Source organism: Megachile rotundata, chromosome 2 (genome assembly GCF_050947335.1).
Source record: "Megachile rotundata isolate GNS110a chromosome 2, iyMegRotu1, whole genome shotgun sequence".
Classification (NCBI taxonomy): domain Eukaryota; kingdom Metazoa; phylum Arthropoda; class Insecta; order Hymenoptera; family Megachilidae; genus Megachile; species Megachile rotundata.
The window spans coordinates 14,416,113-14,440,239 of NC_134984.1; the positions used below are offsets into that span (position 1 = coordinate 14,416,113).

The 24,127-nt window shown below is 33.3% G+C and overlaps 1 protein-coding gene across 15 annotated transcripts in view; it reads left to right on the forward strand.

Moving 5' to 3' along the window:
- LOC100881566 (dual 3',5'-cyclic-AMP and -GMP phosphodiesterase 11) overlaps nucleotides 1–22,903 on the forward strand; it is a 102,105-nt gene extending 79,202 nt beyond the window's left edge. For 6 of the 15 annotated variants that reach the window (XM_076529005.1, XM_012280004.2, XM_012280005.2 and 3 more), the window contains 14 exons: nucleotides 10,438–10,678; nucleotides 13,054–13,426; nucleotides 13,888–14,286; nucleotides 15,364–15,612; nucleotides 15,715–15,825; nucleotides 15,908–16,005; nucleotides 16,076–16,172; nucleotides 16,805–17,040; nucleotides 17,136–17,235; nucleotides 17,312–17,566; nucleotides 17,858–17,967; nucleotides 18,074–18,479; nucleotides 18,676–18,759; nucleotides 19,035–22,903. In XM_076529005.1, the coding sequence (XP_076385120.1) occupies nucleotides 10,438–10,678; nucleotides 13,054–13,426; nucleotides 13,888–14,286; nucleotides 15,364–15,612; nucleotides 15,715–15,825; nucleotides 15,908–16,005; nucleotides 16,076–16,172; nucleotides 16,805–17,040; nucleotides 17,136–17,235; nucleotides 17,312–17,566; nucleotides 17,858–17,967; nucleotides 18,074–18,479; nucleotides 18,676–18,759; nucleotides 19,035–19,208 (2,933 nt within the window). In that variant the 3' untranslated portion in view covers nucleotides 19,209–22,903. The remainder of the gene's footprint in view (nucleotides 1–10,437; nucleotides 10,679–13,053; nucleotides 13,427–13,887; nucleotides 14,287–15,363; nucleotides 15,613–15,714; nucleotides 15,826–15,907; nucleotides 16,006–16,075; nucleotides 16,173–16,804; nucleotides 17,041–17,135; nucleotides 17,236–17,311; nucleotides 17,567–17,857; nucleotides 17,968–18,073; nucleotides 18,480–18,675; nucleotides 18,760–19,034) is intronic. The other 9 variants (XM_012280014.2, XM_012280016.2, XM_076529006.1 and 6 more) reach the window with 5 other exon arrangements.
- Nucleotides 22,904–24,127: the final 1,224 nt, after the last annotated feature.

The window sequence follows — 24,127 nt, forward strand, 5'->3', positions numbered from 1 at the left end:
CACGTGTATATAATTTCATATATCCATCTATAATACTATTAAAGATATTTTCCTAACGAACATATCATTTACGCCAGCCCACATTCAAATTCACATGAGGCACCTGGTCCGCCTACTAATTAACCCCATCGTAAATAAGATCCTATCGTGTTTGAACCATCGAAGAAAAGCATAATACTCGACTTTATGCAGTTCGGTTGTCACGACGAGAAAATAAACGATGCAGTGTTGCGCAGCTAAGCGGAGTTACGATCCTTGAGGAAGTCAGAGGCGATCATGCTAGCAGAGATAGGTCAGCTTGGCGCCACCGAGCCAAGTCATGGCGAACGAAGGCCGTTCGCTTGCATGTTCGCTACCTTACCTAACTATTCGTCGTCATTCAACACCAGCAGCACCGTAATGCGATTGCTACTATCACCATTAGTGGTAACGGGCTTCGGTTCCACGCGATCAAACGAACAATTCAACGAATCTCGTTAAACGTCCGCGGCGACAGTAATCGTCGCGTTCAGGGATCTTTCTTCTTTTTCTTCGTTTTCGCTCTTTGACGGAACAGGGTCATTTCTGACATTAACAAGTTCTTTCTGTACCCTTTAGACGTGTAGGAAATTAATTTATTAAACCTTATCTTGATCTTCGGTGCAACTTTCTGAGAGTAGAAACATTGACAAGTCTTTTATAGCTTGTTTAGTTAACTTTTCAACGAGTTTCTCATTAAGGTGTCGTTTATTTTACTTTAGTGTCGCTTATGTTAGCTACATACTGATTGCAGATGAACGTTTATAATTTACACTCTTGTTTTAGTATTATTCCATCAGTTTCTAAATCACATGCTCCTCAAATTCGCAAATTTCTGAAAGTTAAAATCTACAAGCTTAACGTAGTCAAAGCACGTGTTATTTATCCGAGTTAAAGCTAACAGTTAAAGCTAACGTTTTACGGTTGGTAATTCATGTAAAGGAATGAGTAATGGATCGCTGAGTGAGAACTTGCGAGAAAGTTGTTCGAAATGTCCCTCTGGTGGAGAGTTACCGTGTCTGACTATAAACTGTAATAAATGCAATCACGAAAGCTTCGAAACTCTGAGCTTTCAGTACACAACTTTTTGTACGTAAAATATCGAAACGGTAACCATTCATTAGAGTTAAAAGGATGAAGAATTATGTTTCGTGTAAATGAATCACGGAAAGTTTGAAATTTTCGGGTTACGATGTTATGAATTCGACAGCGATGTTTCAGAGATTCTGATTATTCGTCTTCGGTTTCGGTGAATCCCATTTTGGACCATTTCCAATACTATTACCGGGAACGTAGTTATGGCACGATAATGAGGCACAGCAGTAATCAGCGTTTATTTTGAATCGTGGGAACAGTGAAACACACTAGGCAGAAAGCGGCCTTGGTTGTGCAACCAATTTGCTCGACTCAAATCTACTTGCCAATTCCTCGTGGCAGTTGGTTTCCTCTGAATAACCCGGTCGTTCATTCTGACAAGTGAACCTTGCGATCTTTGAAACACCAATTTCATTCAGACTTGTTGCAATTATAATGTAAATCAAAAGTAACAGGGTTACATAACTGTAGTGCGCAACTCTCTAAAGTAAGGAACAAATTTACAATTCATCGATAATGCAAAATCGCTAGACTAAGTTACTCATTTTGCAAAGTAGCATGTTATGGTTTCGCAAAATTATATTTTATTTACTTTACAGTTATGGAAAGTTTGAACGAAATCGGTGATGCAAGGGTCATATGCTTCCTTTATGCTAACGATGCAAATTACTTGGAGTTTGTATATGATACGTGTACTGAACAAGATTTCGAAATCTTTAATCACTCCAGTGACAATGAAATCATAATCCCGGGCACTTTTCAACTGAATATTAAAATTTAATTGTCAATCGAACGAAGAGCTAGTCATACTATATTAAGAATATTCATGAAACCTTTATTTGGGTATCTTTATCAAGCTTCAAGCTTCAAGTTCACATGCCACAGGTGCTGTTTTGAGATACTTTTAAGCCATCAAATTGAGTTAGACTCCTTACGTTTAGAAATGCAACGAGGCAACAGAACTGTATCGTTTGTTATAATTGGCTACCAGCCATTTTGTATCAAGAATACCGATGAAAGATTCACGTAGTCACTTTTGTGAAACTTTAAACTTCATATTCATATGACACGAGTGCAATTTTCAGATACTTTTATGTCATCAAGTTGTGTCAGACTATTTTCGGAATCAACGGTTTAATGTGTAACAATGTAATGTACTCTTTGTTTGTTATAACTGGTAATCTGTTTTGTATTCAGAATATTGATGAAACGTTTACGTAGTCATTTTCTTGATACTTTGAGCTTTAAATTGATGTATCATAAGTGGTATTCTGAGATACTTTTCTGTCATGAAATTGAACGAGACCTTTTACCTTTCAGAGTCAACCGTTTGCAACATAACAAAACTTAATCGTTTGTTACAATCGGTGACCCGTCATTTTATAGTACAAATATTGCTGAAGCGTTTACGTAGTTAATTTCGTTAAGCTTTAAGCTTGAAATTGATATACCGTAAGTGGCATTCTGAGTTACTTTTCTGTCATGAAATTCAGTAAGACTTTTTACCTTTCAGAATCAACTTTTTTCAACGTAGTAAATCTCTACCATATATTACAATTGGCAACCCGCTATTTTATATGAAAATATTGTTCATACATTTACATAGTTAATTTCAATATGTTTTAAGCTTGATATTGATATACCATAAGTGTTATTCTGTAATACTTTTATGTCATCAAATTCAATAAAACCTTCAACCTTACATCAACCATATGTAATGTTCCATAAAACCAAATGCAAAACTCCATGATTTAGTGTAACCACCAATCCTCCATATTTATAATGCGAATACTGTCAAAAATAACAAGTTGTTTTCCTTAAATTATATACGTCACTGCGGTTAACCTAAGATACTCTTGATAAGATTTCCAAGGACAAGTCAGAATGAGAGATGAAGTTTTTTAAGAGGACCAATGACAACGCGTTGTTTCGGTTGTTAGCGGCGTTCGGATATCGAAGAACAGTAAAGCAGCAACAAGAGCATGCAACCGAGCGGCCTTCACTCGGCTCGGCTCGGCTCGGCCTGGTGGCGCCAAGCTGACCTATCTGTTTCCACCAACACACCACTCGCTTTGCATCGGCTTGCCTTGCTCGACTGGCTCACTGGCTGCCTTCCATTCGTAGGAAAGTGCAGACGTGCTCGTACAACCATATTTTCCTTCGTGTATCCTACTTACGTGATCGCTATGCTACTACGGATTTTGACATTTATGTACAAATTGGAAAATTAATTTGGAGAGTTAGGTAGTAGAATATTTGCAGATTTGGAGTTTGGTTATTTGGATGGGTTGGTTTGGGTAGTGGAATATTTGCAGATTTGGAATTTGGTTATTTGGATGGGTTAATTTGGGTAGTGGAATATTTGCAGATTTGGAAGATGATTAGTAGAGTTGTGGAGTATTTGCAGATTTGGAATTTGGTTAGTTGAGAGTAGGAATATTTGCAAACTTGGAATTTGGTCATTTGAGAGTAGCAATATTTGCAAATTTGGAATTTGGTCACTTGAGAGTAGGAATATTTGCAAATTTGGAATTTGGTCATTTGAGAACTGAAATATTTGCAAATTTGGAATTTGGTCATTTGAGAGTAGGAATATTTGCAATTTTGGAACTTGGTAATTTGAGGGTAGGAATATTTGCAATTTTGGAACTTGGTAATTTGAGAATTGCAATATTTGCAAATTTGGAATCTGGTCATTTGAGAACTCACAAATTTACAAATTTAGAGCTCGGTTATTTAAGAAACGAGCTACTTGAAAATTTAGGATTTGGTCATTTGAGAATCTACAAAATTTACCATCTGTACATTTAACCAAGTCGAAAAACTTAGAAATCTGCAGATTGAAATATTAATAAAAATTTCAAAGTGCACACACACGATGTCGCAAGATCCAAACTAGTGGAAGATTTCCGTGACTCTAATTTCCGTCCAATAGAAAGCAACATTGCTCCCGAGTGTAGTTCTCAACGCAACGATTCAAACCACAACGCAACGACGCGTCGCGTAATCGCGGTAACCTCGCTATCACAATTTCTTTTTCTTGATGCGCGCAAGGTCCATCAATTACCTCATACATGCACGCTGTTTCGTTACTCAAACCAGATTATCTCGATCATTTTTTATTTTATATTTTTTGTAACACTTAACGTTCACTTCTTGTGACGTATACGTGCACGTATGGTCAGCAAATTAATATTGTTGTACTGTATGATCTGGTGAAACGATTGCATTTTATTTACATTATTTATTGTATTTTTATTAGGAATATATACTACATGATCTTGAGAAATGATTTTGTTTTATGTATATTATATATAGTATTTTTATTAATATTATATACAAAATGATTTGAAAAAATGAATGTGTCACTCACAATAATTATTTTCAATTTTATTAAAAACAAAATTATAAACCATATACCTCTAAACAATTTTAAATTGTAGGCCTTGTGATGTGTTTTCAATTTTGTTAAAAATTAAATGATATATGTAAAATTGCTCACTGTCACATATGTGCACATATGTTCACTATTTTTTCAGTCATATGAGTTTCAATAATTCAGTCAAACCCTTTCTGCAATTATAAAAATCTAAACCCTATTACACATGTAAAATTGCTCACTGTCACATATGTCCACATATGTTCACTATTTTTGAGTTTCATATGAGTTCAAATAATTCAATCAAACCCTTCCTGCAATTATAAAAATCTAAACCCTATTATACATATAAAATTGCTCACTGTCACATATGTGCACATATGTTCACTATTTTTTCAATCATATGAGTTTCAATAATTAAATCAAACCCTTCCTGCAATTATAAAAATCTAAACCCTATTATACATGTAAAATTGCTCACTGTCACATATGTCCACATATGTTCACTATTTTTTCAGTCATATGAGTTTCAATAATTAAATCAGACCCTTCCTGCAATTATAAAAATCTAAAACCTTTTGTACATGTAAAATTGCTCACTGTCACATATGTGCACATATGTTCACTATTTTTTCAGTCATATGAGTTTCAATAATTAAATCAAACTCTTCCTGCAATTATAAAAATCTAAACCCCATTATACATGTAAAATTACTCACTGTCACATATGTCCACATATGTTCACTATTTTTGAGTTTCATATGAGTTCAAATAATTCAATCAAACTCTTCTTGCAATTATAAAAATCTAAACCCTATTATACATGTTAAATTGCTCACTGTCACATATGTGCACATATGTTCACTATTTTTTCAGTCATATGAGTTTCAATAATTCAATATCAACAAATATGTCACATGAACAAATCTCCTCAGAGATAAACCAAAGCAAAAACAGTTACAAGAAAAATAAAACAAAGTTAAGTTATCAAACCAATTTTCCCGGAAGAACTGGTAAAAAATTCCGTTGAAAGGTTATCGTGCCTGAATGAGCGTCCACAGGAACCGGAAGTGTGGACCGTTGGCGGTGGTGATCCCGTAATTGCGATCACGACAAGGTCGAAAGGATCGTATAGAGAAAAGCAGAACGAACGAATGGAGGATTTATCGCATCTCGTTCGTCGATCTCTCTTCGTGTCCGTTGGGGGCCCCTCACCTTTAACTCTTTGAATTTATACGAACAGGCCACCGAAAACTTGCTTTTCGACTGGTCGCCCTCATCGTGTCCCCCTCTTTCCATCCCGGTAGCACCGGTCCTACTCTCCTGCAAACACCACGGTACTTCGTCGTTGTGTCAAGTTCAATGCTACCGTTTTTCGTATCTGGCTTCCTTCTTGTACAGTCAACGGCAAATCTGATGTCCCTAGGGAAGATGGCGAGGTGCAGGAATATCACTTTCACTTGGTGGGATTTTGGGAGTTTTGTGGATTGAGATGGTTGAGGATTTAGGGATTTGGGATTTGGGATTTGGGATTTGGGATTTGGGATTTGGGATTTGGGATTTGGGATTTGGGATTTGGGATTTGGGATTTGGGATTTGGGATTTGGGATTTGGGATTTGGGATTTGGGATTTGGGATTTGGGATTTGGGATTTGGGATTTGGGATTTGGGATTTGGGATTTGGGATTTGGGATTTGGGATTTGGGATTTGGGATTTGGGATTTGGGATTTGGGATTTGGGATTTGGGATTTGGGATTTGGGATTTGGGATTTGGGATTTGGGATTTGGGATTTGGGATTTGGGATTTGGGATTTGGGATTTGGGATTTGGGATTTGGGATTGGTCTTATGAAGTTAATGGGGACTCTAGATTTCCTAGGGGAAATATTAGTAATTGTAGAAGGTGGAGAAATATCACTTTCACTTGGTGGGATTTTGGGAGTTTTGTGGATTGAGATGATTGAGGATTTAGGGACTTGGGACTTGGAGTTGGAGTTGGTCTTGTGAAGTTAATGGAGACTCTAGATTTCTTAGGGGAAATATTAGTAATTGGGCAAAGTGGAGAAATATTGCTTTCACTTGATGGGATTTGGGAGTTTTGTGGATTGTTGGTGTTTGAGGATTTGGAGACTTGGGATTTGAGGGTTTTGTGAAGTTAATGGGGACTCTAGGTTTCTTAGGAGAAATATTACTTTCACTCGACCAAATTTAGGTAGTTTTGTGCATTAGGATTTGGATTTACTAGATTCTTGATATTTGAAAATTTAGAAATTTGGGACGAGGGGGTTAGAGAATGGATTGGGGTCCCAGAAACTTGAAGATTTGACAATTCTTGGAGTTGGGAGTTTAGGTACTAGGGTATTTGGAAATTTGGAAGCTTGGAATATTGTGGATTTGGGAATTTATGAAGGTGGAAATTTGGGAGTAGGGGATTAGAGAGTGAATTGAGGTCTCTCTATTTGAAGTCTCAGGAACTTGGAGATTTGACAATTTCTGAAGTTGGGGATTTAGGTATTGAAGTATATCGAAATTTGGAAGCTTGGAATATTATGGGTTTGGAAATTTATTAAGGTGGAAATTTAAATATTAGAAAATTGAGAAATCTAGCAACCTTTCAGTTTGAAAATTTAGAAATTTGGAAATGTTTACAAGTTTGCAAATTTTAGTATCAAGACATTGAAATTAGGAAATTTGTCACTTTGAAAAATTGTGACTAAATTTCTAGATCTACTAACTTACGACTTAAGTTACTTAAGAGAAACCATGAACACAGAAATTAGAAAATTCTGTTCAATATAAAAATTTCTCTCAAAAGCAAAGAACTAAATTTTCATTTGTGACGAAACATTGTACAAATAAATAATATGAGTAACAATTATTAAAAATGATTAAAAGTACCAGTAAATATGAGATGTTTAATACTGGTTGATTAATTAAAAGAATGTATCATAATTAATTTCTAAGAGGAGCTAATATTCTGACATATGTACCGACATCCCAATTCCACTGATGCAGTTTTTTGCTGACAATGAGCGATTATTGCTGCATGTGGTCTACAGTTATCACGTTGAAACGCTATACCACATCCTCTCACCAGGTTTTCGTCTGGTTTAGACGAAACGTATATACAGACGGATGATTTATTTTATTTAGCAACGTTAAACTTCGTCTTGTTGATTGAATTCCTGTCTTTCATATATCTTTGCAAAAATTATTAAGATTAAATCTTGAGATCCTAATTTAATTAATGCAAGATAATCATTTTTCTTATAAAATCATTTATTATTCATTTATTTATGAAACTTAACTTTTTTTTTTCATAAATTCTGTCAATTTTTATTTCATTTACGTAAGGTAACAATTTTTCTTATAAAATCTTCCATCGTTTGTTTTTTTATAAAATCTTTCCATTTTAATTTATTTAATGCAACAAAATATTTCCTATAAAATTTTTCAGTCTAATTTAATTTATATATATTATTTATCTTATATATCTATATAATTTATACAATCGTCTTCTAATTTAATTTACTTTGTTTTTCTTACTCAAACACTTATTTATTTGAATTCAAACAGAACACCCTGTATACATCACATACGAACACACATGTATTCAGAATATCGTTCCCCAAATAATTAAAAGAATTGCAAAGATATTTATAACGAATATTCGTCGTCTCCTCGATAAAATATTTGAACAGCGTACCTTTTGTTGCAAAATAAAATCCCGTTAAGTCCATGGAGGAAGAAGAAAGATGAAAGAAGAATTGAAGCGGAAATTCCGAGACAACGCGGCGTCACAACGAAATTTTATATTCATTCCACGATCGACACACTCACCTTTGGAAACATTCTGCACCGTCAGCTCTTTCGTTATCGAAAAGAATGCACGAATCATAACATGTTGAAAGGTCGACGAAGATTTCGTCCGTTCTAAACTTCTGCGAACTTGTTCGTTTACCTTGAAATACTAATTACTTCCTTCCTTTCTTTGTTTTCTTTTCGTCGCCGACACGTGAGGAACGCGATTTCGCAATAATCGAACGCAGCTGGTTTTCGATATTTATGAAATTGAGGATTTGATGATTTAAGAGAATTTCGGATATTTGTGGACTTCGGGGATTTTAGGAAATTTAGGGATTTTGCAAATTTTGGGGATTTCGAAGAATTTAGGGAATTTGAGGGATTTTGGGAATTTAGGAAATTTGAGGAAGTTGGGGATTTGAGGAATTTTTAGAATTTTGGGGAATTTGGAGAATTCCGGGAATTTGGGGATTTTTGGAATTTGGAGAATTTGGAGAATTTGGAGAATTTGGAGAATTTGGAGAATTTTGGGAATTTTCAAAATTTTCAGAATTTGGGGGTTTTGGGGAATTTAAGAATTTTACGATATTTTCAGAATTTGGGGATTTAGGGGAATATGAGGATTTAAGGGAATATGGGAATTTTGGGGAATTTTGGAATTTTGGGAATTTTGGGAATTTTTAGGATTTTCAGAATTTGGGGGTTTTGGGGAATTTGAGAATTTTGCAATATTTTCAGAATTTGGGAAATTTGGGGATTTAGAGGAATATGGGGATTTAAGGGAATATGGGGATTTAGGGGAATGTGGAGATTCAAGAGAATGTGGGGATTTAAGGGAATGTGGAGATTTTGGGGAATATTCAGAATTTGGTGAATTTGAGGATTTTGGGGATTTTAGGGAATTTGAGGAATTTGAGGAATTTGAGGAATTTGAGGAATTTGGGGAATTTAAGAAATTTATGGATTTGAAAGTTTAGAAATTTGGACTTCAACATATTCAAAGTTTAAAAGTCAAGGATTTGGAAATTAGAAGAATTTAAGGAATTTGAGGAATTCATAAAAATTTAGGGATTTGATAATTTATAAATTTATAAATTTAGACTTGAAGACATTTAGGGCTTGAAAGTTAAAAAATGTTGAAATTTGTAGATTTTTACTAAGTTTTCAAGTCATAAGTACAAAAATAGATTGCCATATTTCACATGCCACCTAATAACATGTATACATATGTATGTAATTCATAAACTTGACTTTGTACTAACTTTTTAGAGGTTGAGACCAAAAAGAAATGTGTTCATCCACCCTCATAAAATATAGCACTTCATTCAGTGCCATATTTTACACGTTACCTAATACCATTACAATTTATAAACCTAGCCACGTACCAGCTTCATAAATGGAGAGCGAAATAAGAAACCTGTTGAGCCACCCTAATATACAAGATAGCAATAACTCACAATTGAGCTCTCTAGTAACTCATATCTCTAAGTACATAAAAAAAATTTGTTGACCCACATAAAATATACAGTACTTCATAGATTGCTATATTTTATGCGTTTATAATTTACAAACCTAGCCACGTAGCTTCATAGACAGAGAGCGAAATAAAATTACCTGTTGAGCCACCCTAACGCACAAATTAGCAATAACTCATATTGAGCTCATATCTCTAATAAAAAAAATTTGTTGACCCACAAAATACATACAGTACTTCATAGATTGCCATATTTTATGCGTTTATAATTTACAAACCTAGCCACGTAGCTTCATAGACAGAGAGCGAAATAAAATTACCTGTTGAGCCACCCTAACGCACAAATTAGCAATAACTCATATTGAGCTCATATCTCTAATAAAAAAAATTTGTTGACCCACAAAATACATACAGTACTTCATAGATTGCTATATTTTATGCGTTTATAATTTACAAACCTAACCACGTAGCTTCATAGTTTGATAGTGAAATAAAATTACCTGTTGAGCCACCCTAACGCACGACAGCAATAAGTCACGTATATCTCTGAATACCATGGTACAAAAGGGTTGAAGTAGCCGCCTAATTGCCACTAGAGAACGTTCGAATGTAAAGGATTCACAGTCAAAAAAATGATGGTATAATGTGGATTGTTTTGTCTGTCAAGTAGGCCTGCACTTGCGGAGCATCGAAGAGCCGAGGATGACGGCGGAGACGGCAGCTCCTTGTGTGCAGGGGATGCAAGGGGTGCAGACCGTTATGGCAGGTCAAGGCACATTGCAACAAGTGCAAGATGGAAAATCCGGTGGTTACTATTGTTCCACTTCTGCCGTCTACGATGCGGAATATGCTCGCATGGAAGCTTGGCTCGACGAACATCCCGACTTCGTCAACGACTACTTTCTTAGGTTATTATCACTCGGCTAATTATCACATTATTTACTAACCTTTTTTGGAGGTAGGTTTGTAATTGGCGCTAATTGCTGGTAGGCACACAAATTAAGTTTAAAAATGATCAAACTGGTGATTAAGGTAGTTTGAGGTACAATATTTGTTGAGGTCTTGTGTTCTGTTTTAATGGAGGTGAGGAATTATGGATATTAATTATTGTTGTTTGTTTAGTTGGTTTTCTATTTTGTTTTGAAGTAAATATAAATTGGCAGGAAAATATAATATCAAACGTACGTGTTTATAGGAAAATATCACATAATATGAAATATATATGTGAACAAGAAAATATCACATAATATGAAATATATATGTGAACAAGAAAATATCACATAATATGAAACATACATGTCAACACTAAAATATCACATAATATGAAGCATACATGTCAACACTAAAATATAACATAATATGAAACATACATATCAACACTAAAATATAACATACTATGAAACATACATGTCAACACTAAAATATAACATAATTTAAAACATACATATCAACACTAAAATATGACATAAAATAAAACATACATGTCAACACTAAAATATAACATAATATGAAACATACATATCAACACTAAAATATAACATAATATGAAGCATACATATCAACACTAAAATATAACATAATTTAAAACATACATATCAACACTAAAATATGACATAAAATAAAACATACATGTCAACACTAAAATATAACATAATATAAAACATACATATCAACATTAAAATATCACATAATATAAAACATACATATCAACACTAAAATATAACATACTATAAAACATACATATCAACACTAAAATATCATATAATATGAAACATACATATCAACACTAAAATATAACATAATATGAAACATACATATCAACACTAAAATATAACATAATATGAAACATACATATCAACACTAAAATATAACATAATATGAAACATACATGTCAACACTAAAATATAACATAATTTAAACCATACATATCAACACTAAAATATGACATAAAATAAAACATATATATCAACACTGAAATATCACATAATATAAAACATACATATCAACACTAAAATATAACATAATTAAGAATCAAAATGGGTCAACGAGTGTTCTAAGAATGCTATGAAGTTTCTAAATATACCAATATTATGATTAAAGGGGTAAATACAATTTTCTGATCGATTTATGTGATTGAAATAAACATAATTGTCCAGTAAGAATTAAAGAGTAATTTCTTAGACAAAATTAGGACGTATTTTGAGAGGAAAACTTGTCATCAAACAAAATGTCGAACTTCTTATTATTTTACAAATGAAAGCAACGTCCAGTCACTTCATAATTTATGAAACGTCTTTACTCCACGTTTGTACTAAAAATACTCAAATACCTCCTAATTTTCCTTTCAAACTATTAGATTCCCATTATTCGTCAATTATTTGTTAATTCATGCGCATCGATTAGCTTTTATTATTTATACTCCAACTGCCAGTTTCTGTACTTGAATATTTTATTAATTACTTCGTCATTAGGCTAGTCAGTCTACTTCTGAACGAACAACCTACGAATTTCTTCACTTTTGGCAGATTTCGAACAAGAGAAGTGCAAGACATTCTAATTTAGTTTGTGATTAACGAAATACAAAATAAAGAAGTTATTTAACATTCTGTTAATAACGAAATTCGTCATAGTTTGTGAAATAAAGTAACAATTAAAAAAGCCAAAAGTTTATATAACTTGTACTAAAATTAAAGATAAATAATATAGTTAATACACTTGCATCTGACAGAAATAGTTTAGAATCGTTCGGAGACAATTCAGAAAAAATTTAGAAATTGTTTAGAAACAATTCAGAAAAAATTCAGAGTCGTTGAGAAACAATTTAGGAAAAATTCAAAACCGCTTAGAAACAATTCGAAAAAAATTCAAAACCTTTTAGAGACAATTCAGAAAAAAATTTAGCTCCCTTTCGCAACAATTCGGAAAAATTCAGAACCCTTCCGTAACAACTCAGAAAAAATTCAGAACCCTTTCAAAACAGTTCAGAACCCTTTCGAAATAATTCAGAAAAAATTCAGAATCCTTTCAAAACAGTTCAGAAACAATTCAGAACCCTTTCGAAATAATTCAGAAAAAGTTCAGAATCCTTTCAAAACGATTCAGAAACAATTTAGAACCCTTTCAAAACCCTTCAGAAACAACTTAGAACCCTTTCGAAACACTTCACAAACACTTCAGAACCCTTCCGAAACAATTCAGAAAAATTCAGAACCCTTTAAAAAAAAGTTTAGAATAGCAAAGTGTGTAAGAAGAAGACTGTAACAAGAATATCGTTGATCCATAGGAAAGTGACGAGACAGACAGTGGACATGTGGCTGGTATCACACGCGACGCCAACATCTTCGTCGAGCAGTTGCATGGAGCTGTCGAGTCCGACTCACACCGGTGGCACATCGTCCTCGGGTCGAGGTGGTTCTGGTGGATCAGGTGCGACGACACCCGTTCGAAAGATCTCGGCACATGAATTCGAACGAGGTGGTTTATTAAAACCGATCGTTAACACGATCGACGGTACACCGACCTTCCTCAGCGTTTCACCCGGTGATTCCGGCCAGCCGGGTGTACAACAAGTTGGCTCTGGAAACTCGAGCAGACCCCAAAGACGATCCAGACATGAGCTCAGGCATCTCGACGAAAAGGATCTCATCTTTGAATTGGTACTTATTTATTTTCTTCTGAAAGACAAATTTTAATGTTTCATGTTTAAGTTTTAATAGTTTTGATAGATTTTTATGGATGCATAGTTTGATGTGTGTACCAATTCATGATGTGTGTGCGAAACAATTCATGTTTTGTTTATTTATTTATTTTTCAAATTCATTTTTAATTTCAAACTAAGATTATATACCTGTAAGTTTAGTATTAAATTTGAACTAAATTAGAAGACTAATTGTAAGTTAATTGAGGATGATATGTGAACAGCCTCAAAATATTGACTTGTTAGCTCGACAAAAATTGACATAAATTTGTACAAAAATTTCTTAATAACTTTTGTCATTTAAAGTGAGAGATCTATGATCCGCCATTTTGATGAGGTCCGTGAAGTATTAAACTGAACTATGATGTATTAAAGTATTAAATAGAATACGATTATAATATGAAATAAATATGATTACAGGTTAAGGACATCTGTAACGAGCTAGACGTGAGGTCATTGTGTCACAAGATCTTGCAGAACGTGAGCACCCTGTTGCACGCCGATCGTGGCTCGCTGTTTCTCGTCCAGGGCGAAAGAGGTGGTGGTTGCATGCCTTCGTCGCAAAATCACGATTCCACGTCGAATTATTCGAGCGGCAACGCGAACCTAAATAAAACGGGAAACGGGAACTCGGAACAACGTGGCGGTACGGGATACTCGAGGAGCAGATGTCTGGTCTCGAAGTTGTTTGATGTGTGTTCAAGGTCGACGTTACTCGAGATGGAGAAGAAAGACGAGATCAAAATTCCCTGGGGCACGGGAATCGTCGGATACGTCGCTGAAAGCGGGGAACCTGTTAACATACCGGATGCTTACAAGGCAACGATTTATTGTCACTATTCAAAGATGTTAGCCGATATTTCGCCAAATATCTCTCCTTCGCTATGTTATTGCACGACGAAAGTTAGGGGACCTAATTAATTTAGATGGATTCCTCGAATGTGAGAGTAGTTTATTCGTGGAACTAGGTTTTCGATTTTGAAAGTTTAGGATTGTGGGATTAGATATTGATACTTTAGACATTTTGCAATTTTGTGGATTTATAGTTACAAGTTTTTGGAACTTTAGTAGATTTAATTTAGAGATTGTGGGATTTTGGGTTTTGGGACCTTGAGATTTTTAGTTATGGGACTTTGGCACCTGGAGATTTGAAATTGTGGAGATTTGGAATTTTTTTAATTTTGAACTTCAAAAGTTTGCAATTGTAAAAGTTTGATGCTTCAGAATTTTGTAATTTTTTATCTTTTATATTTTGCAATTTTGTACTTCAAAGTTTTGGGACTTCAGGAGTTTGGAATTGTGAAAGTTTGATGCTTCAGAATTTTGTAATTTTTTATCTTTTATATTTTGCAATTTTGTACTTCAAAGTTTTGGGACTTCAGGAGTTTGGAATTGTAAAAGTTTGATGTTTCACAATTTTGCAATATTTTATCTTTTATATTTTGTAATTTTGTACTTCAGAGTCTTGGAACTTCAGAATCTTTGGATTGTAAATTATGTAACTTTGAACTTGAAAATTTGTTAAATTTAGTGCTCAGAAAGTTTAGTATTGAAAATTCTGAAGCTTCACAATTTTTCAATTTAAAAATTGTATAATTATATACTTCAACTCTATGGCTTCAGTACTTAAGAATTTTTTACAATTATAATTTTTAAACTTCCAAATTCTGGGACTTAATTTTCTATTTTTATAAATTATACTACCTGTTAAAATTGTAAAATTTAAGTTTTTGGAACTGTAAAATTTTGAGACCTTCAGTTTGAAATTTTTAAGATTTCAAACTAAAAACTTTAATACATAAAAATTTTGAATATTACAAATAGTTTTGAGTATCATAAAACGTGAATTAATTGTTCTGTAAAGTGCTGTATTTATTCGATATTATCTGATTGCAGGACTCGAGGTTCAATCGTGAAATCGATGCATTAACAGGGTATAGAACTAGAGCCCTATTGTGTATGCCAATAAAGGACTGTAGTGGAGACGTAATTGGAGTTGCACAAGTAATTAACAAACTTGGTGGCGAAGGTCAATTCACCGCACAAGACGAAAAAGTTTTCGCTGGTTATTTACAATTTTGTGGTATTGGATTACGAAATGCACAATTGTACGAAAAAAGTCAATTGGAAGTGAAACGAAATCAGGTTGGTTAAATGTCTCAATAATTTACTTCGATGTCTCTTCAATTATTTTTACATTAAATATTATTCTTCCATATTATCATTTTCCTCTTTTAACAATTACAGGTACTTTTGGATTTGGCTAGAATGATTTTCGAAGAGCAGAGTACAATAGAACACATGGTGTTGCGAATATTAACGCACACGCAGTCGTTGATACAATGCCAACGAGTACAGGTAAATGTTCTTTAAAAAGTATTATTATTGTTTAAAATCTTGCCAAGAATTATAAATTTTCAAACTGATTTATTTTCACCAGGTTCTCCTCGTGCACAAAGCGTCAAAGGGTAGTTTTTCCCGGGTGTTTGACTTCGAGGCGAACGACCTTACCGGCGAGGATTCAGATTCTCGCACTAGGTGAATGAAGTTTGTAATTACGTTCTTATTTTCTTTTGCTCAATTACCATCGATTATTCAATTTCCTCAGAAACCTTACATGTATTCGGTTTTGTTCATGCAGTCCATTCGAGAGTAGATTCCCTATAAATGTTGGCATCACTGGTTACGTTGCTACGACTGGTGAGGTAAGTATTTAGCCAGAAACGAGCATCTGATTAATCTTTCCAACTAATTCGATACACTATATACTTCTGTAAGCTCTGCCAAGTTGCTATTAATATTCTGTAAATGAAACTGAATGTCATCAATGTTTCACTGTTAATAAATACAATATTGACAATATATGTACAATGAGGACAAAGAAAGATCAGTTGCGTAAATGAATAATAACTTCTATAAGAGACGTATTATATCATTTTAATATCACTTCTATTTGAAGACATCTCAATCTGTACGACAAGAACATTTTTCTGTTCATTCAATTTTACTTCTGTGAAAATTAATTCACTTATGCTGCAACAAGTACAATAAACAAAACTAACCTTCAAATTTGAGATACAGTTCTGGTTTGATTTCCTCAACTTTCTTTTACTATATCATCTAGAGTTGCCATTAAGTTACGAGGTTTTATTATACATACAAGTTTAATTAATAATATTTTAATAATTTATTCAAATGGTTCAACTTTGCCGCCAAAAATTTGCCGACCCCGTCGGTAATACCGACTCTGTGTATCGCATTACAAAGAAAGATTATTCAAATGCTCATTTCTGAATGAATCAAATCATTTTATCGTCACGGTTCATTGTTCTTTTAGACGGTAAATATACCGAATGCCTACGAGGATCCAAGGTTCGACCCTTCGGTTGACGATGGTACCGGTTTCAGGCATCGTACCATACTTTGCATGCCCATCAAGAACTCATCGGGTCAGATCATCGGCGTCATTCAACTGATCAACAAGTTCAACGACCTCGCCTTTACAAAGAACGACGAGAATTTCGTCGAAGCGTTCGCTATTTTTTGTGGCATGGGCATTCATAATACGCACATGTAAATATACACAAAGCCGCGTGTGTTCCGTTAAGAACTGTCGATTGATAAAACAATAGTTTCTAGCATTGGTTCCTTTTCTGTGATCCACATAGGTACGAAAAAGCTGTGATAGCAATGGCCAAACAGAGCGTCACGTTAGAGGTATTGAGTTACCATGCTTCTGCATCGTTAGAGGATGCACAAAGACTTAGGGTGAGTAACTCTTCTATAATCAATAGCTGATTTCCCTGATTTCTAGAAGCTTATGACCGACTTCTTTTTATTGCAGGGCTTGAGAGTGCCTTCCTCAGCGCATTTTCAGTTGCACGATTTTAAGTTCGACGACATTCACATGGAAGACGACGATACGCTAACCGCGTGTCTTCGAATGTTTTTGGATCTCGACTTCGTCGAACGTTTTCATATAGATTACGACGTTCTTTGTCGTTGGCTTCTCAGTGTAAAAAAGAATTACCGAAATGTTACGTACCATAATTGGCGTCACGCATTTAACGTCGCTCAAATGATGTTCGCCATTTTAACTGTAAGTTTACGTAGAATATTAAGGAAATATATAAGTTTTGTATACAGATTGTAGCACGTAACTGTTATCAAGATTTTTCACTTTTAACAATCTAACAGTACAGTGATAATACTGTGCTCGCTTCATACATACACGCTCGATAAATGCCTGCTAGGAACATCCCTCTAAACAATTATTACTACTATATGTATATTTAATTTTTTATTGGAAATTGAAATTAAGTGACATGGTAACAATTCTGTGCTACACTCAGTATAATTTAATAAACAATAAATAAGTACTTGTTTCTAGGCCACACAATGGTGGAAAATTTTTGGGGAGATCGAATGTCTCGCTCTGATAATTGCTTGTTTGTGTCACGACTTAGACCATAGAGGCACGAATAACTCTTTCCAAATTAAGTAAGTTATTATTCTTACAATATTTACCTCACTTGATTATTTTTTCTTTTACCAATATTTTTAATAGCCATAAAGAACTCGTGATTTATTTTAATTTTTATCATAGAGCATCATCACCACTGGCACAACTGTATTCGACGTCGACGATGGAGCACCATCACTTCGATCAGTGTCTGATGATACTAAGTAGTCAAGGAAACCAAATCCTGTCGAATTTATCCCCCGAAGAATATTCTCGCGTGGTAAAAGTTCTTGAAGAGGCGATCCTCTCTACCGACCTAGCAGTTTACTTCCGAAAGAGGGGCGCTTTCCTTAGTTTAGCCAGGGGTGGTGGTTACAATTGGGCATATAGCGAACATCGAGAACTTCTGCGAGGAATGTTAATGACCGTCTGCGATTTAGCTGCTATAACCAAGCCTTGGGATGTCGAGAAAAGGGTAGCAGAATTAGTCAGCAGCGAGTTCTTTGAACAAGGAGATATCGAAAGGCGGACCCTCAATATTACTCCCATTGTATGTACCATCAACGTGTATTCATTATGTTATAGCAGAGTAAAATTGTTAGTTCTTGATTTTAACTAGTCAACTAGTTTGAGTACCATTTTGTGATACTATATCATCAAAATGTATCAGACTTTTTATCATTTAGAAATCAAGTATTTGATACAACTTATTTTAATTTAAAAATAATTTTTGATTACTGTTGTAGGACATTATGAATCGAGAAAAGGAAGATCAGCTACCAATCATGCAAGTTGGCTTCATCGATTCGATCTGCCTTCCTATTTACGAGGTAACTAGACTTCTATACAACCAACTGAGTTAAAAAGCAGAATATGCTTTACTTACAACTCTTTAAGTATGTGGTCTCAGTTAAAAGTCTGAGGGTGAAAGGTTACTCAAATATTTTATTGCTGAAGAACATAACACTTGATACATGTATTGATGTAACTGAAATATTTGTCTGAGTTATCTGCTCAGTTACCAGTTATATAATTATATCACTGATATGTCTAAATATCATACATTGTAAGCTTGTATTTGATCGTATTGAATTTGTTGAAACAGGCATTTGCTTTATTATCGGATAAGCTGGAACCGTTGGTCGAAGGTGTACGTCAGAATAAACAACACTGGCTCGAGATTGCAGAGTCCAGATGCAAGATGGAGAACTGCACAAACCATGATAGGACGCCAACGATGACCGATAACGAAGTAACCAGCGAGCAGGCGGACCAATAATCATTCTTACGAAATGATAGAATATAGTAATAATAGTAATTTTGCCTGTTTTCGGAACAAAAAATTTCTATGGGGGCAGGTGTTCGCCATCACAGTACATTCTTAAAGCTGTGCACCTTTGTCTCGATACTATATAGGTATTATAAACATCATGAGTTATAATTTATTCATTTTTATACTGATCGTCGAGAAATATTCTTGGTATTAATGATTCGTGATCGCAACTGCAGGAAGAAATAGTAAACGTTTTTTTTTTCTTTTTTTAGATTATTGAGGAATCAGTCTTGATTGCTTTTTCTTTTTGGAGTTTTGTTCTTGCATCGCATGAGGCCTAAGTTTGGCCTGTAACTGGTATGGTGGACATTTTGTGGGGACCATAACCTCACAGAAATATTTAGAAACTTATAGGATACTTGTCAAGGATAAATTATTATAATAAATTATTGTAGGTAATTTGCAAAAGTTTCCATTATTTTTAAGACAATTTTTTATTAGTATTTGGTAGTTGATAGAATATTTTTAATCCAAGTATTTTGTCTCTGTGGGATAAAGAAGAAATCTGTATTCTTAGAGCGAATAGTCATTAACGTTGGTAAATTAATAATAATTATTATTGTGAAATCATTTATAAATCCTATGTAATACAATAATAATAACAATTGTCCATAAATGTGACAAATGTCTTTTGTCGCTTTAGTAGTTATTTTGTGCTGACTAAATAATGACGAATATGTGTCCTATCAATTCTCATCCTCGCGCGAATTAAGAATGTAGTTATGTCAATAGATATAGATTATCCCGTGTCACATTTTATGCAAATTAATCAACATTAACATAATAAAACAGAATACCTTACAATGGAAACTTTTGCACAGCATCAAATAAGAAAAAGATAGTATTGTTTATACTTAAAAACTAGATAAGTAACATTTTATAAAATGTAACTCGGGTCTTATGGACCCCACCTTACCAGTTTCGGGTTAACGTGAACAACTTGTTCCAATACTCGAACGTCTTAAAAAAAAAAGGATTATTATCATGTATATTTTACTATTGGTGAAGTAAGAAAGACCATGGAGGCTTGAAGGTGATTATGTTTAAGACGATCGAGGAACTTCGTCCTCTCTTTAGTAATAAAATAGATCGACCCCTTAGATGCTACTCTTGTACCTGATCGTATTATACGTATACTTATTATGGCAGATCTTTGATGTTCAGAGAGGACGAAGAAGGACGAAACGAAAACTACGAAAAGGCGAGAAAAAACGAAAACCACCCGGAAGAATCAAAATGATCTTCCTTTTGTATACGATGATTATTAATTGAAGACTTGGGTCATTTTTGTAATACTAAATTTTAATTTATTAGTATGGTTGCTACCAGTGTAACATGTGACGTCCTCAATATTTTGTGTGTCAACATAATTTGCAAGCTTCCTTTAGTAGAAAGAAGTATAGGGCAGTAAGTCAGGTTTAGGGAAATTTATAAACAACTAGGCAGAACCTAACCTTTATAGAAACCTAACCTAACCTGTATAAAGTCTTCTGTAATTCCCCCACTCTTCCTATCAATCAAGGGGTGTCTAAATTATTATCTAAGCATACAAATGTTATATATAAAATATGTCATACTAAATGTTATACTAAAATATTATTTCTGCTTCCAAAAAAATTATGCAATTGAGCACTGGTAGCTACTGTATTAATTACACAATACAAGATGTTGAATAATTAAAACAAATTTGATAAAGAATGATTTCTTAACAGTTAATATTATGAAAAGTAATGTAGTGTTATTTTTGTACTATTAAAATAGAACTGGATGTTGAAAGCAAGAAGAAAATTGCAATGAAATGAATAACAAAATATTTGTTGTTAGTTTTATCCAGGTCTTCAATTAAACAGACGAATGATTCCTGAATAATTCATGGATACAGGTAAAAGGAAAGCTCGATCTTTGGAAATCGCGATTTACATGAAAATTATCTCCCACAGGAGAGCTTGCACGGCTAAGAATCGAATCGTGTTTGTAATTATAAATATAATATATTCGTAAAAAACCAAAGTGCACATTTTACACATCAAGATTAATCGTGATCCTTTATTGCTTAATGTGACAATTGATTTTAAATTGTCTGTTGCGCGTGCTGATTATTGTAATTAGTAGTTGGACGAGATAAAACCGTCTCTATCTTGCTTATCATTAATCGTTTTGTAACGTACATTTTAGATTCGAATAATCGTTTTCTTTCTTCGCACGGATACTTGGAAATCAAAGAAAAAGATACGTCCTGAAAATTTATGAAAAGAACACGCGACGAAAACATATCATTATCGATAATTTGCATAAAATCGTTCACGATTATTATAATTAACAGACGACGTGTCTTGGTTCATTCGAGTCACCGAAAAAGATGTATCAGATGAAGAGCAAAGTGAAAGATATTTGAAAAAAAAATATGGTTGTAACTGTAATTATGAATTGTAGTTTACAGTTATAGCTATAACTATAAATTTATAGTTATTTATTTTGAGCAAGTATAGTTATTTTGAGCTGTAATTGTAGTAATTTGTTACTGTAATATATAATACTAGTATAATGTTTTATATTAACATATTACTACAATTATAGTTATATCGTTGGAGGTATGATTATATAACTGCAGATGTAATTATAATTTTATAGGTATAGCTATACTAAAGTAAAGTCACTATAATTATAGTTATATTGCTATAATTATAGGTGTAGTACATATCTGTAGTAGCGGACAATATCTACAATTATAATTTTCCAGCTTTAATTAAAGCAGCGCAATGCTACTACATTAATGTGATCATAGCAGTTTATAATATTTGCTACAGGGTTGTATCTATAATTTTGTATCTATAGTTATAGTAATAAATAATATTACTATGGTATTAACTATGTTCTTTTCAGTATAATTACACTTATGTAGTGTAATATTGTATAACATTACAATATTAATATAGCGTCAAACAGCTACTACAATCATAATTTTATAAATCACAGCTGTAGTAATATAACATTACTATAATTATAGATGCACAGTTATAGCTATAACTATACTAAAATTATTTAAAACTTACAACTATAATTATAACTACAAAATTATAGTTACAGCTATACGTATTATGTATGTAATATCTTTCCTTGCACTTTCATCATTTATCACATTACTTACAAACGAATTATTTCCACAAAATATCTTTCAATTCACAAATTGTGTATACCTGCATCAATCCCAACTATAGAAACGTAGCTTAGCGAAAGCGAAGGCGATATCAACATTTGTTCACGTGTGATTTGTTACTTATAACGATAGCTCGTATGTCGTATATGTTCCTTTTCATTGTTCGAGTGTCCTCTTTTTTTAATTGTCGATAGACTCTTGTAAATTTTCATTGACTTCGTAATGGGAGAGAGGGTGTAAAGAGGTATGACAAGAAAGTAATTTGCGTGTGCGTGTTGTCGAACGAATGATCATTGAATGACTGGACGAAGAAAATGGCGTCGTGTACAGTTTCCGTGTAAATTATTGATACGTCGAAACGATGATGTTTTAGGGTGTACGCCGTTTACTATTACGATTTAACATACAATATGAGAGTCATATATTATATCAAACAATATCTAATATATTAAAGCGAAACTAAATTATGTGATACACGTATAAATTGCCTCTTTTATTTCTCCCCCTGTTTCATTATAATTACATCATTATTTTGATAATATCCTAATGATATACGACAATAATATTATTAGGATATTATCAAAATAATCATACCCTAAAATTATTAATTATTAAATTGTCAATATTTGTGTATGGATCATATTTATTGTAAATTTTATATTTGGGTAAGTAACGCTATTTCTTTATAGCAGTTTCAATAACTTTATACTGAACATAGTAGACTCTCGTTATATTGCCATATCCTATACCCTCTTATTAAACACTAATTTTTTTAATAGTAAATAATTGAAACAGAAGAACAATTTTTAATGGAAAAGTTTATAGTAAGAAAATATAATATTGAACATAGTAGACTCTCGTTATATTGCCATATCTTATATCCTTCTTATCAAGCACTAATTTTTTTAATAGTAAATAATTGAAACAGAAGAACAATTTTTAATGGAAAAGTTAGTAGTAAGAAAATATAATATTGAACATGGTAGACTCTCGTTATATTGCCGTACCCATATTCCTCTTATCAAACACCAATTTTTTTATTAGTAAAAAATTGAAACAGAAGAATAATTTCTAATGGAAAAGCTTATAGTAAAAAAATATAATATTGAACATAGTAGACTCTCGTTATATTGCCATATCTTATATCCTTTTTATCAAACACCAATTTTTTTAATAGTAAATAATTGAAACAGAAGAATAATTTCTAATAGAAAAGTTTATAGTAAAAAAATATAATAAAAAATAATTAATATATAATTTTAGGAGGAACAGTAAATGCCGCGTTGAAGGAATGTTATTTACCGGAAGACTTGATAGTAGTTTTCGTTTGGAATTTACCTTTCTAATTAAGATGTTTCATAAAGCTCGCGTAACGAGCCGTCGTTAAAACCTTGATGGATCGTTTAGGTGAAATTACATTAGCTGTACTTTAAAGTGTCGACTTAAGTGACTGATGACTTATTGCCAGAGAGCAGGTACGATCATAGAAGAGGCCGAATCAATAGTTGACAAATTGTATTTTGCAATGTGGGTCAATCGGTGACACATAACACGATGTTGCAAGTCTATCTCGATAGACCTTGATTACGAATGCCAGCTGCATCGTGAAAAACGGCCAAGTAACAATGTTCTTGCCCTAAACAAATCCTCTTCACTAGGCACTTTTAATCGGATTTAAATCAACGGAATTATTCAGCTGTTTCGTATG